This window comes from Stylophora pistillata, chromosome 4 (genome assembly GCF_964205215.1).
Source record: "Stylophora pistillata chromosome 4, jaStyPist1.2, whole genome shotgun sequence".
Taxonomy (NCBI): Eukaryota; Metazoa; Cnidaria; class Anthozoa; order Scleractinia; family Pocilloporidae; genus Stylophora; species Stylophora pistillata.
In genome coordinates, this window is record NC_142522.1 from 28,645,193 (window position 1) to 28,660,360 (window position 15,168).

General features: G+C 36.7%; 2 protein-coding genes across 3 annotated transcripts; both read left to right on the forward strand.

The window, feature by feature from the left end:
- Positions 1-52: 52 nt before the first annotated feature.
- LOC148733211 (uncharacterized) lies at positions 53-1,998 on the forward strand. The gene has a single exon (XM_088758902.1). It carries the CDS (start codon positions 1,120-1,122, stop codon positions 1,603-1,605), a length of 486 nt encoding a protein of 161 aa, XP_088615028.1. The 5' UTR covers positions 53-1,119; the 3' UTR covers positions 1,606-1,998.
- A 1,716-nt stretch (positions 1,999-3,714) lies between these two features.
- Positions 3,715-14,536, forward strand: LOC111328871 (EEIG family member 2). Of its 2 annotated transcripts, none has more exons than XM_022933409.2 (12): positions 3,715-3,944; positions 4,039-4,159; positions 9,096-9,125; positions 9,529-9,645; positions 9,757-9,803; positions 10,134-10,412; positions 11,695-11,735; positions 12,295-12,374; positions 12,825-12,895; positions 13,677-13,708; positions 13,858-13,936; positions 14,365-14,536. In XM_022933409.2, the coding sequence occupies exons 1-12, from the start codon at positions 3,811-3,813 to the stop codon at positions 14,396-14,398; spliced, it is 1,065 nt and encodes a 354-aa protein (XP_022789144.2). In that variant the 5' UTR covers positions 3,715-3,810; the 3' UTR covers positions 14,399-14,536. The 2 variants fall into 2 exon arrangements, with proteins under 2 accessions (XP_022789144.2, XP_022789142.2); XM_022933407.2 differs by having other exon boundaries at positions 3,716-3,944; positions 10,134-10,466.
- The last annotated feature ends 632 nt before the right edge of the window (positions 14,537-15,168 follow it).

The following is a 15,168-nucleotide window of genomic DNA, read 5'->3' on the forward strand; positions in this document are numbered from 1 at the left end:
AACTTCCGAAGACATGGAGACTAAACGGCCTCTGTGTAGCCACCTGATCTTAACTTTTGGCGCAAGCTCCAGCCGGTGCGTTCTTGCGCAAAGGAATTTCTTGTTTGCTCCTTTGAAAACCTTTCTCCACTTCGGAGTAGAAATGAGTTGTTCAACTGTTGAATTAAGCGCGCTTGCTCGGGGACGCAAGCGTTGTGCGTCAATTAAGTGACTGTTACGTAATTAAACCAGTGGATTTATGAGTTCAACTTTTGAGGTAAGCTAGACCACTCTTTTGGTGAATTTTAACTTGGTTAAAAACAGAAAAGGGGCTTACTCAAATGACACTCTTATCGAAACCTTTGACAATTTGGCAAGCAAGAGAGATCCTTACCATGTGGATCTGGATAAAGACCTTTTTGAAAAAAAACGTTTTGTAGGGTAAGCGCGCATGGCAAAGGGGAAAAGTAAGGTTACTCGTGCGACTCTGCACACCAAAATCTCTTATTTGGCTTGCATAGCTGTCTTTTCCGTTCCCATCAAGCCAATTAGGAGAAACACGATGGCAAAAGGGAAAAGGAGACCGAAGGAAGGAGTGCGAAATGCGCAAGGGCACTTTGATTAATTTGCTCCCTTTCGCCCCATATTTCCGCTGAACCACTTCTTAGCTCGCATTTCTTCAGTTGGCTGTAGGGAACGAAAAAAGGACTCCTACCCAGGTTAGCTTTGTCATAAATGGTCCAAATCCAATTTTGAACCTGCCTGAAAATAGTCAGTCTTGCAGTTATAGTAGAGAACAAGATACAAGCTTTCACAGCGTCCACTGAATGGACGAAGATTAACAGTCTTATTTCGCATGAGCGACAAATGAACCTCGCGACTGAAACTTAACTTGAAGCAAGCGCAATTCTCTTAGGATGACCTTTTTCTGGAATCTGTTTTAAATAACAATGCCCAGGGAGACAGCTGGTTTATCAATTTTCAAGGAGGTCTTTTAACTTGGTAGTAAATGGAAAGATTTTATTTGGGATAGAAAAAAATAGTTTGCTAGCGAACAGAGAATTTTTCTAGCCTGTCACCGACAATCGGGCTCTCCACGATGGCTTTTTGTTGTGTTATCTTTTCTAGTGATTTTTCGCCATGGTTTGGATCGAGCGTGTGGACCACTTGTTTCCAAGGTTGAAGAATAACCTTCGACACACGATTCATTACACATCCAGTCTAAAAGCGGATTTTCAAGCAAAGCCTGCGATCAGGCGAGTCAAAAATTTCCTTGAGAATCATCCTTTTATTAGCCTGTTCCTGGTCACCTTAGTCGTTCTTGGTTTTCTGCCGTTTCTGGTGTTCCTCGCCTTTGTATTAGGCTCGTTTCTTTCCATATCATTCTGCGCTCTTTTAGTTTTCGGGGGAACATTGACAGTAGCGTCATTGTCATTGCTCGTCATTCTATCCCCCGTGATGTTGAGTGGAGGAGTGCTGGCAGTCTTCATATACCTTACATTCTGCTTTGTTATGAGAATGCAGAAAATCATCAAACGAACCGCCAGGAATTACATTCAGTTCAAGTGTCGACGATCAAGAAATCGACGCATGTGTCAAGAAACAACCCAATTCCGTGTCTTCTAAGTGAAAGCAGCGATATTCCCAGTTTCACAGGAACTATGGGAAACTCTTTTTTTTTTTTTTTCGTTGTTGGTAAGCCTTTAAGAACAGAGGAGCTAAAGAAGATGTCCTTTTCAGTTTGGCATTAGTTACTAGCTTTAGGAAGTTTACTTTTGTATTTAAATTTGTTTTGTTATTTGTAAACACGCGTCTTTCAGACAGGTTATCCTCTTCGAGACCAGTGGATAGCTGCTTCCCCTCTCACTCGAGCCGGAGTTACCCGGTCATTCGCTTTTACTGCCAGTGAAAGGCAATGAAAGCTCCAACTCTCGAGGAAAAAGCATTAAAATGAATTCCTTTTGAGTTCAAAATCTCTTTTTTTATTTTACCAGAAATTAAAATAATACCTTGCTCGCATTTGTGCCTTTCTGCTTTCCTGTTAAGAAACAATTTTAGACAAGTCTGCTAAAGGAGTTCGGAAGCGGTTGAGATTTAAACTCATTACCTACCTAATCCCCTCCCCGTGTAGAGAGGGGCATGCAGTGGATCTAAATTGTATCCCTCGACTACCGGGGAAACAAAACCAACCACTGGCACAGTCGTTATTTTCGTAACTTATCGCTATTTCAAGATATAGGAAGGGGACAAATATACCCGGACGGCCCCGCTTTCTCCTTGTTTTTTTTGGCCATGTTGGAGCTGCCGAGGTCGCACAGTGTTGTGATGAATTTTTTGAAGTAAAATTATTCAGTCAGTCTGATCAGTTTAAACCCGCTTTGGCATTTATGCCGGCCACTCGTGACACTTAAGAATTGACCGCCTGCAAAGCCTTGTGGTGGGCCTCTTTTGTGCCCTTTCGAGATGCGGTAAATTCGGCCGGAAGTCTATCGCTTTGAAGTGCTGTGGCAATCAAAACATGATAAACCTAACCACCAAGCATGAAATTGCTGCGACCTTAGGAATTATAGGGAAATTTTGCATGTTTTTTGTTTTAAGATCTGTTGGTGTAATTTTCACTTCGGAACGGATATACGGCTCAATAATAAAAAAAAAACCTGCTGATTAGACTCATGTCCTCATCAAATATCGAGGTCGAGGTACATGCCAATTTTTTTTCGTTTTTCTGGTATCCAAGAATACTGACGACAAATTGTTCTGAACTTATTTCTTGAGTATCTACAGAGACAATTATTTTTGAGCAATGAAGGGGAGAAAAAATATGCGCACTATCGCTCCTTTGTTCGAATTCTCTACCGTGGGCTTTGCCCTTACACGGGGGTAAAGTAACAATTGTGACAGGTCGATACTGTACAGTATAAATAGATCAACATCTGGAAATGATTATCTAGTCTGAATCATACTTTATTTTAAAAAGCAAAAAAGCAGCGTGCATGTCTGGTGACGTGCATCATATTACGTGTTTACTTAATAGCACACGCAAGTGACGAAGATCTTAGCAACTTCAGCGAATCATCTACACTAAAGCACTCTTCAATTACTCTCACAGTTAAATTTCTCAGCCAATATAACATGGTCTGACGTAGGTTTCTTCTTATATAAAGTTCCAAGGTCCTATAGACCCTTTTCACTTTATGAATTTGTGACAATATTTGAATTATTTCAATTTTTTCTTTCAAACGTTTAATTAGAGGCTCTATTTTTAGTGAATCAACGTCGGGCAGTTGTAGGAAAAAACTATATTGAGTTTCGATCTCAAGAGCGAGATGCCATTTATTGATTTCATGAAATGGAAGTAATGACAAATTTCGATACATCGCTTAAAGCGTGTCAGAATTCCAAAAAAATTCTTACGTAATGAAACCGCGAGATAATAAAAACCCGAGACCTCGTCACATTTGTACTTTATTTCGGGTCAAACTTTCAAACTTCCGACCAATGTGGAATTTCTGAGAATTTCACGACCTCCTATCAAAGTTTCATACTTCCCAGTTAATGCTTGTAAACATTGATTTTTATGCCTTTTCTCAATTCATTCTATTGTTAGAATAATTTTAAGTTTCATTGAAATGTGCGGGTCGTAGCAGCGCCAAAGGAAGGAGAAGCATTTCCCCGGAAGTTATTATGCCAAGTACGTGATTGGCTTCCGCTGCGGTGCAGAGAGTATTGTGGGTATCTTTAGGCAGATGTCACTGTTTTGTTATTGAGAAAATGTCGTCGGCAGGTAGAAGACGGAAATATAATCTTAGAAGCCCTGGATAACAAGCAAACATGAAGAAGAAAAAGTTTAAGTTTGACGTGAACTTCAAGTTAAACCAGCTGACGAGTGTGCCTTTCGTGAGCGGAGTTCTGTTCGCTAAAATGAGATTACTGGAAGGTGGAAATTTTACGAGCTTTTCAACGAGGTATTAGCTGCTGAGATCTGCGAGAAAGAACGCATTTGCAATGCGGCTTTTATTTTAATTTCGCCTTTGTTTTTATTATTTTGTCTTCTTTAAGGGAGGAAGTCGGGAACCATTGCGTAAAGTGGAGAAAAGACGTCACTTTTCCATGCAAAATGACAGCGAATGTCTCTACGGGAGTTTTAGATGCATGTAACTACCGAGTGTCCATTCGTAAGGTATGAGTTCACAACAACACAACTTCATAATGTCGTGAAATGATCCTATGGATTAAACGCAGATGTTTAGTACTCCTACACGTTAATTATAAACTATTTCGCTTTCTTTATTGGTTGCTAGTTTTGGAACATATTCGGGTTTTGCTAGTGAAGTTTTAATTTAGTTGTTGTGCAATTTTAGTTCGCCCCGGGCTCGCAGAGTTGCGACGTTTATGGGCCACCTGCAATTTATGATATTCATTCGGGATTAAAACAGTTGATGCCTTGGCCTTCAGGGAACGTTTTAAATAGTGCATCTGATCTCTTACTAGAGCTTTTAATCATTTTTTTGTCGAGTGGAACAAGAATTCACGGCGACTATGGCAGTGTGTGCGCGCATGAAAAATATTTAGCAATAACTTTGGTCAGATCACGCCTTGATCGCCAGTAACTTTAGCTGATTGTTGCACTACAAAGAGTTGTAGTTTAATTCCTACACTTTCTCTGAAGATTACGAAGTAAAATTCGGAATCTGCAGACAATTTTCTTTTCTTCGTGTCATGGTTCGTTTGAGTTGTCAATCCTGATTTGTTGTTCTCGAACAAGCCAGTTCATCCTCAAAATGTTATGCATTCATGAATTTCTTTCGCATGCAAAGTAGTCAGTTTCGTTATATCGATTTCATGTTAGTTTAGCGGGGTTGTTTTTATTTATTCCTTGATAAACACATGCACGAACAAATTAAATCGATTGAAAGGGAAAGGATTTATGAGAAACATTTTACCCGAGCGTTGCGATAATCTGTTCCTTGTATTGTAAGTTAGTGTTTTGCCCAAGTGGGAAATCATGTGGTTTCCTAAAATGACAAGACTCCAGGTCATATTAACCACACAATAGTGTATTTATACCCCTTATCGCTTGACTTATGCAGAAAATATGGAAATTCTTACTTTCAGTGAATAATTAACGTACAAAAATCTGGATTATCAGAGATCAATCCAAATCTGTTGACAAAAATTGGTATTTAGAAGAGTGCTTTGAGATTTGTCTGACTATGGTGAAGATCTTGATATTATTTCGTTTCCGTTCACCTTATTCAATTATCTTGTACTTGTTTTCTTGCCTTAACATGTTCATGTTAGCGATTAGAAACTCAAACAAATCTGTGAAATATTTCTCCCCATCTTAGTTCATTGATAAGATTTTTTCATGGCTGTCGCCATTGTGTATCACAGTATTTACGAATTATCCTGACAATTGAAATATTAGAAGGAATTGTAACAGTGAGTTTGACAACTTGTTGTGATTTAAAACAATTTAAATCGCGTAATTTCGGTAGCTCCAGCACTAACATTTGTTACTTCAAGCCATGTCATTATATTTCAAGACATAATTTACTTGTAGCCAGAATGCTATCTGATTGGGATAGGTTAGATAAACATCACATTTTATCATTAGTTATAGACGTAAGTGCATCATGATTTGCTCAACATGAAACATTACTTTTTTATTATCTGTAAAATAATTGTTCTGTTTTTTTTTTTTACTTTTTATCAAGTCACCAGGCAAATTAGCATATTGGGATGGTAGAAAACTTGCTACTTTGCTTGTCTTAGAGCAATCGCTTTTAATTGCCAGGTTTTTAAGACTTTGCAATTTTGATGTTGATTTCTTCTTTCCTTGCCAATATTTGATGGGCAAGTTGAAAAACGTTTGTGGAAAACATTTTGAGAACTTGTTTTCATTTATGTTGGCATGAAATTGTATTGCAGACATTAGTCAGTCGAAAATTGTTTTTGCCTCTCTCACTCCCTCTTATACCTCATGACCAGCAGAATGAGTTAAATGAAAATCTATTTGATCAGGTTTGGCACCAAGGCTCCAATTTTTTAAAAAGCATTTAATTAGCAGGTACTTGAAGGTGGGGTATTGTGCTGACGTTGAAGATGTTTTGCATAGAGAGCTATTTTTATTGAAGGAGCAATTAGCTTCAAAACATTTTTTTTCTTGAGCATGCAGTCAAGTAGTATTGTTATTCTTGGATGGTTAAAAAAAAATGAAAAGGCAAGAATAAACTATTGTTTATGATGATTGAGAATGGAGAAGATTAGGATGAATTAACAATTATTAATATTAATATTATTATTGCCAAAACAATTATTAATTATTAATATTATTATTATTGCCAAAATTTCTTTAGATGGGAAAAAAACCACCTCCTGGTTAGCTCAATGGATAAAGCGCTGAACTGTTGGGCGGGAGGTCGAGGGTTCGAGCCCCAGCCGGACCAACACTCATGGTCTTAAAATAATTGAGAAGAATTGTTACCTTTCTATTACATCAAGAAATGGTTAGATATTCTAGTCTTCTCGGATAGGGATGAATAAGTGGAGGTCCCGTCTCCTGCAGGGTTGGGGTAGGAGACGTTAATATCCCACGCACGAGATTACTGTGTGATGGATGTCCTCCCCTGGGGTAGGATGGGTGGGATATAGGGCGCACTTAATTTGGAGCCTTGCTCTGTTGTGCGACCCTCACCACACTCTGGTGAAAGTGATTAAATAAAGACACAAGAGAGCTCCTTGAATTTGCAAGCCTGTAGACCTTTGGATGAGATGGCAGAGATATTGCCACTTAAATACATCAGGACTACTTTGCTTTGCTGTAACCTATGGTTTCCTTTCTTGGCATCAATCAACAAGACAGTTTTGTTCTCTAAATGGGTGAAAATGTACCCAAGTTTCCTTTTAAGCTACTAATACATTATCCTCCAAAGAGTTGATGGAGTTTTGACCAGCCTTGCACAGTTTCAGTCTCTAACTTAGTGAAAATGTAGCTTTTCCCTAGGCTATAAGACATAATCCTCAAAGAGTTCATGGTCTAGTTTTGATGAGCCTCTTGTATCAGTAGAATATCTAATCTTGAAGTAGCATGGAATTCCTCCAATTTATTTTAAAAAGGAAACATACAGCAGTAAGATATAGGTGAATAAAATAAAAAACAGCATATGATTTACTATCTCAACAGGCAAGATTCCTATACAGTGCTATTCATTTAACATCTAGTTTATTATCACTTTTTAGTCAATTAATTAACAGATTTTTGTCTGATATTTGGGTGATTTGGCAAATCTAAAGCTCCTTTAGGTCTTATTTGTGTAAAATAAATACAAAAGGATTACTGCTACTCTATACTTCCTTATTTTAAAGTCTTCTCTTCCTGTTTATGGTCTTATTAAATCAGGTTGGTCAAAGTACAGATTTTTCCCACATTAACTCATCTCCCCATGCATGTAGCTGTTCACGATCTGTATATTGAGTATCACTACAGAGCCCTCAGTTCAATTGTTCTTAAGATCTTGATTCTTTCGCAAAGCCATTTCAAATCCTGGCAACCATCCCTTTGTTTTGTCAAATGCTTTAACCTTTTACACTCTGACATCAGTATGCATCTTCTCCATTCTGTTTTCTAAACATTTCCTAAGGTGCTGCTATGGAGAGTTGGTTTAAAAATCAAGAGCCTCATTAGTTGGTGATCATTTCATTTATTCTCATGACCTTGATGATTGATTTGAGGGGAAATATTATAAAGAGAAGATGCCTGTCACTCCTCAGGGTCAAATGCATCCGAGAAATCATTTTAGACATAGCTGCACACTGAAATAAGTATTTATGAGTGTCTTAAAAAAAAAAAAAGAAAACATATTTAACAACTAGTTGTATTAAAAGTACCTGAACATTAAAATTAAGGAATGTTAAGCTTGAATGAACATCTGTGTATTTACTTCTGAATCATTTGCTTGTACAAGGTAAAAATATGTTCCACTAAAAAATGCATGTTCATGTATGTGTTCAGCAAGGCTGAAGTTTGTCATTCAAAACATGGTTGATTTTTTTTTTTTTTTTTTTGGGGGGGGGGGTCTTGTTGAGATTATAGGGATTAGCCTCATTCCTTGTGATATACAAACATGCTGGCTTTCTTGAGCTTAGTAAATAAGGAAGGAAAACTTATCTAGAATAACATGCATATCTGAAAACATTTTTAATATATAATCCCTCTAAGTGAAAACAAGTTGAATATCCCTCTTTTCCAGGATATGAACGCAAATATTAAGGGAATTTGAGACTCGGCTTAATTTTCTTTTTTAACAGACGGAAAGGTCAAGTTTAAGTGGTGCTAGACACTTTGAGTCAAAGTAAGGCTTAGGCTTCAGCACAAAATGATACATTGTTGTCTGTTGTCTGTCAGGAGTTTGTAAGGAGTGACTTAACCGGTTTAAGAATCAGTCAACCACTGACAGGAACCTAGAATTTGCCTAGGAGGCACTAAGCAACATTGTTCATGTGTCTGTCAATGCCCGACTTCATTTTGAATAGTGAATTTTGGGTTTACAGAAAGTTACAAGGTCTAATTGGATGTATCACGACCCCAAAACTATCAAAAAATGTGAACAAAAACTAAAACAGACTACTACTTCTTGTTGCCTTCTCACAAGTGATCACTGAGTGAAAGTGTAAAAAATATTCAGGTCTGTACATTTACTTTGACCTTCTAACCCTTAAGAGTGGCTAGGTTGTAATTTATCCTTACAGTATCATGCCTGAATCAAACTGTACTAAGAGTCATGAGAATTATGGAAATTATCAACAACTTCAGAAAATCTTGATTTTTAAGCAAGTTTTCCTTGTCAGCACCTCAGGAAATGTAAAGAGAACAGTACATGGAGAATATGCACACTTAGGTTAGGGTATATATGGTCAATTGATGTAAACAATTCACACAACAAAGAAAAGAACTTAGGAAAGTCCCTTAAAATCACTTAAGGACCAATAAATTGACCCATCCAGACACCTTTCCCTTGCTCATGCATTGTGTGAAATTTTTTTTAGGTTACCTTGTAGTACACTTTATGTCAGTCCTATAATGTTTTTCTTTTCTTTTTTTTTTTTTTTTGAAGGAAACCAAAGGGGGCAAGGGTCACATCAAGGTTAGTACAATTTAACAATTATCAGCTGATCCATTTTTTTTTTCTTGTGTGTTTTTTGAGTGTTAGATTTTTTAGTGGCTTTCCTAAAAGTTGCTATTTTTCTTTTCAAGGAGGGACATTTGCATTTCCTCTTTGATACAGTAAAACAGTTTTTCACTTATTTTTTTTTAACACCTAAAAGTGTATTTCTTCTAAATATAAGAGCAGAAACCCTAAGAGGAGAAAAAAGAACAGTATGCTGTAATTCTGTCATGTTTCTGTATAGCATGGCTTTGTATTTCTTACAAATGAAGCAAAAAATCATAAGAGAAGAACATTTTACACTTTAGGCCTCTTTTTTTTTGTGTGTATTTGGAATTATATTACTGGTGTAATGGTGTAATTTTGTCATGTTTCTTTATAGCTTGGGTTTGTGGATGTGAACTTGGCAGAGTTTGCTGGATCAGCTTCAACTGTAAAGCGATATATTCTTGAAGGATATGAAAACAAGACTTTGCGCCAGGACAACTCTATTCTTGAGGTACATCAGCAATTTAAATTGAATTTTGAAATGCTTTGTAGAATTTGAATTAACTAATTAACAATTGTATTTGTTTCATAAAATTTAATGCACTTTGTTTTCTTTTCAAAGGTTGAAATCAGTATGCAGCTCACATCTGGAGATCCACTTTTTAAAGTGTATGTGTAGGAACATTCATGATACACTTTCTCCTCTTGTTTATGCATTCTACAATCCCAACCAATGTAGTGATGCTATTCCAGGGATTTGGGAATAAAATGATTTAATGGGGGCTAAACTAGGATCACACTTAAAGGGCAAGCCCAGGACAAGATGAAGAGAGATTTTTGATGGCCCATGCTCCTTGAAAAGATAGGGGTGTAACTAAATAAACTAATCATTGATTCTGCACCTTTCTCTTCACCTACAATCTTCACAGAATGTCTCCTTTTATGCAATGAGAAAGTACGTTGGGTGCCAATGGTTACATATAACATTTTCTCCCCCAGGCCATATTCGCCATCACACAATCAAGCCATAACTGAAACAGCAGAAAACAGAGCACCACCCTCTGATCATGACTCAGTCAATGACACACCAGAAGGAGCTGAGGCAAGTAAATCAGTCCTCAGCAGCAGCCAAGAAAGCACATCAGAAAATCAGGAAACTGCAGGCAGTGATCCTGACAAAGTGAATTTCATTCCTGGGCATTCACGGAGCTTCAGCGAACCAGCATGTGGAGGCAGTAGCCATGTCAGGAGCACCAGCACACTGTCACGGATATCCGGGTATTCAACTGGTCATTCTTTTTCATCCAGCTTGGAAGGCAGATCTAGTAGGAGGTATTCAATCATGGAATGGTGTTAGCATACTCAGCCATGCACTCACCATTTTTCTTTTCCTATTTTTTTTGTTTTTCATTTCATTTGAAACAATTGTTTTTTTTTTTTTAGCATATTTGCTACTTGTTTGACATGTTTATTTGAGACAAAGGTGTAAACATTTCATTTTTCTTTTCCTGCCACTTTTTTGTTTTTCTTGACTCGATTGATCCTGTTTGTGTATGCTGCACCATTCGGGCTTCCAACATTTCCTCAATAACCAGCCATAATTTTCATACAGTAGGTCGGTGTTACTTATTTGGAGAGGAAAAACCACATTTTTTAACCCATTAAACCCTAAGAGTGACCAGCAACTAATTTCTCGTTACAGTTATACTAATGAATCAATCATTCTGATCATGAGAATAAAGGAAATGGTCACCAAACAAAGACATTTAGATTGTTAGACAAATTCTCTTTGTCAGTATTTAAGTATCTTTCAAACCGGCAGTCTAAATCCCACAGGTATCAACAAATGCTTTTCATCCCACTAATTTATTCGTGTTTTTCTCGTTGCCATGTTCCCACCAATCACATAGCTCCATTTTCTGCCTTTAAAAGCACACACAACCCACAATTCCTCTATTCGCTCCGACAAAATGCTAATGCTCAAAACGTCAGCTTTTATAACCGTAACGGTGGCCAATTTACCATTTCAACTTTGTTGATACATTCTAATTATATAGAGAAGAGTATGGGGAATACAGATACTGATATTAGGGTCGAAAAGGTTCATCCTTTCACTCCCAAGATCTCCTTAACAATTCTCCTTACTGTCTGCCATACAATTCTTACCATGTTAATTTGGAGAATTTGGTGTCAGATCAACTAATAATCCTCCGATTGATGTTTTTCTATGATCTCATCACTTGTCTGCTTGATATTTTATTAATATCATGAGGAGAAATTTTGTCTTGGTCCACTTATGGGAGTGAAAGGGCTAATTAGTTGGATCCTCAGGTAGATTAGCATTCCATGTCCTGCAAGTACTGGTGTCCTGTATACATGTATATGTGACTGCTTGGACATGTATACATACAGGTAGCTTGCTCAATGGCAGGGAGCCATGGTGATATTAAATTTGTTTTATTGCCATGCTTCCTGCCTCCTTACAAGGAGTACTATTTGGCAAGTTTATGTATGATGTTGCAATTATTGATATGCAATTTTTATTTTTCCTTTTAAACAGGAAACAAAGTTCAGGGTCTGGGAAAGGCAGGCACTCAGGCTGTATCCTTTTGTGACAAAATATTAGATTGTAGTGTAACAGTGTTGTTGGGCATGAGTTTTTATTTCATTGATACTGAGATTTACACTGTGAAGTACAATGATAATCGTTCATGCCTCTGATTGGTTGAACAATGTATTTTCACACTTGTTCGCTTCCAATCTTTGAAATGTGTCAGTCAGTTAGAAAGAATTTCATGGAAAGTGGTTGAATGATTTTTATTCACTTACTGTGATGCATCAAAAAACTCACTTGTTCGCTTTGCTCACCCTTTTGCTTTTTGATGCTTTGCAACTTGCGATTAGACAATTGTTTGTGCACACTTTCCATAGAATAATCTCAATTTTTGTCACAGACAATTAAATTCTATGGAGGTGCAAACTGTGAGGGGTGGATGTGTGGGAGCAAATGTAAAGTAGCGAAAAAGAAGCTATTTTATAGAAAGGCAAGCAATTGATGATATAAAGGTCTTATATATGCTGTAAATGAATTACCCATGAATTCAGATCATGCTTTAAGATTTGCCATGTTGTTTGCTTATCAGCCTTAACATCTTTTAAGCTGATGATACAGCATTTTGTGGCTCTGAGCAAACACTCTCACCAGCTCCTGAGAGACAAGGCAAGAGAATAAGTTGGAAGGTGAGATTATTTGTGTGTCAAATGGTCATGGTCATTGTTAAATGGTTCATTCACTTTTTGCTGTGACATTTAGTATCTTGCAAACCACAAAACATGTACATTGAAAACAGGCTTCAAACTCTTCAAGTCTAACCAAACTATCCACCTTGCACTGTAGAACAGAGATTTTTTCACAAGATCTCTATGCCCCTTTAGTTTGTTGGAGATAATTTCATGTATCCTTCACCCCACCTCTTGGATCTTATAGTTTCATTTTATATTTCACTCTGTGGAAATAAGCAATTGTTAAAAAGAAAAAAAAAAAAGAACACTCGGAGAGAATCGAGTTGTTTCTCTCGTTTTGCTAGTTCAGTGCACATGTATGCGCACTGAACTAGCAAGACTTTTTCATTTACAGCAATCATCATGAATGTGATTCGAAACAATTTTTACTAATTTTGTTGCAAACAGAAACCGGATGACCAAAGATCAAGCCACAGCAGAGTTAATGCAGATGATGTCATTGAACAAATTTTTAGTGGGTAAGCTGCACACAATAATGATGCAAGATGTATTTACTGTAAAAGCCTGCAGATAAGCCACACCTGCAGATAAGCAGCACCCCAAATGTAGCAGCTGAAATTTTGGAAAAAAGTTTTTTGATAGAAATCAAAAGAAACTCAAAGTTGAGTCTTGAGAAGTCTTTCTTATCCACTGTTCATCAAGTGTAAACTCATCGTTAATACTGCAATGTAAAATACTTCAAAGTGTACCCACAATTTTAGTACTTTAATATAATGAACATCATTTCTACCAACTTTGACATATGATTGGCCTTTTTCTGGTATTTGTTGACAGGAATTTCTTCATTCAACACAGTTTTTCCATAGATTTTTGAATAACAACGAGAATGTGAGCAGAAAATTCAAAGCTTAGTAACCAGGCATTTGATCAGACGCAAAAATGGTCATTCACAACACCTTTTTCAAATGTTCCTGCAGATAAGCTGCACCTCCAATTTCTAGTGACGATTTTTGGGGAAAAAAGTGCGGCTTATCTGCAGGCTTTTATGGTAGTACATATAATAGAAAATCTTCTGCTTCAAGCAAACTGTGTGTTCAATGTTCAATGAAGAATTAGTCAAGATCAGAAAAACTATTAATTAAGTCTCTGTATGTACATGTACAGTTTGTTGCTTTTTAATTGATGAAAATTCATGATGGACTGCCATTGCTATGTACAGTATTGATTGAAGCAGTTGATTCAGAGTCAGATTCAGGTTTGATATATAACATTTTCTGTGATTCTTTCATTTTGTTCCAGGCACAATTTTTCAGGTGATGAAAATCCATCAGGTAATACACTGTTAATAATTATTGATTGAAATGAGGTTATTCCCCTTGAGGAATTAATGCACTCTTTTTTCCCTTGGCTTGTATTCCTTTCATTCATGTCAATTTGTTTGGGAGTGTTAAAGATGTAATTTTTTCTGCCCACAAACCAGGTGATGAACTGCAAGGTAACCAGTTGTCAATGTTTCTCACAAAAGACGGCACATTGAATATTCCTGGAGGATACAGCAGGTAAGTGACTGCTTTACTCTCCAACCTGTCATTTCATATTACTTATAACGACATGTCTCTTTTAAAGGCTATTCATCAAAAAAATATATATCTTTTAAACAAATGGAACAAAAATGAGAAAGAATGAAGCATAGTAAAATACGGCACAGGGTTGTTAGACATCTCTTCTTGTCACTTATAACAAATGGGCTCTTGGAAACACTGCAATTTCATTCCTTGTTGTCCTGGAAATTGTCATAACTTTTGTTTATGGTTTATTACTTTCCAATGTTATTTGCATTTATCTTGAGTACATGTACACATACATGAAACACAGAATTGATTTACTCACATAACAAATGTACACTTAAATGTCACACAAACTTTATTAAATTGGTTTAATTCAGTTCGTGGATTTGATTTCGTAATATTCTTTATTGACCTTACAGACCTATTCCAGAAGACAAGTACCGGACATTGTAAAATTTGATACCTCCACAAGAATATTCCACAACCTGGGAAGCCTATACATCAATCTTCTGTCGTTACTACACATAATTCCATTTGTAGAGAGCTTTCATGAGAACATATTCTTAGAAGTACTTTATGCATGTACATGATAGGTTAACTCTAAGTAAGAATTTTTTACAAATGCATGTGTGTAGTATACTTCATGGCATAACACGTAAGATAAACCATTCTAATTAATTGCTTGTTACGGTTTTTTTCACACTGCCCCAATAACATGGTTTAGTAAGTCGTCAGTGCCTGTGCATGTGGTGTATGTTTTGTGTTGGGTGTTTATTATTGCAAAGTAATTTCTTTTTCTTACATGTAGCAAAACATCTGCTGAAGGTCTCATCAAATCAGTGACATGTCTTCCAATATGCAACTTTTTCTTTCATTTTGTTTTCACAGTAGATTTTTTGCTTGTCTTGTTTTGGGAGCATTTTCCACTTTCTGTGCTATCATGAAACAGTGTTTTGATACCTTACATAGTTTGTTGACAACTTTCAAATTTTGATTTCTCAAATGAAGTAGATTTGTTCTTTACACATAATTTGCATTGAATGAATGGGGTGTGGTCTGCTGATTTTCTAATAATAATCACTTACTGATTCGATAATTATGCAATGGTTTTATTTTTATTTCAGTCAGTCACGTTAGTTTAATCAAGTTTGTAGCTTTTGTTCCAAACAAAGGCTGACAAAAGCACTTACCAAAGAATATAGGTTTCCTTTTACAAGTAAATC

What these genes read in the sequence shown, in the direction of transcription:
- LOC111328871 (XM_022933407.2), top strand. Translation starts at nt 3,811, where the DNA reads ATGAAGAAGAAAAAGTTTAAGTTTGACGTGAACTTCAAGTTAAACCAG. An exon ending in TTTACGAGCTTTTCAACGAG is followed by an intron (nt 3,945 to 4,038) that starts GTATTAGCTGCT and finishes GTCTTCTTTAAG; the next exon opens with GGAGGAAGTCGGGAACCATT. An exon ending in GAAAGGCAGGCACTCAGGCT is followed by an intron (nt 11,736 to 12,294) that starts GTATCCTTTTGT and finishes ACATCTTTTAAG; the next exon opens with CTGATGATACAGCATTTTGT.
- LOC148733211 (XM_088758902.1), top strand. Translation starts at nt 1,120, where the DNA reads ATGGTTTGGATCGAGCGTGTGGACCACTTGTTTCCAAGGTTGAAGAAT.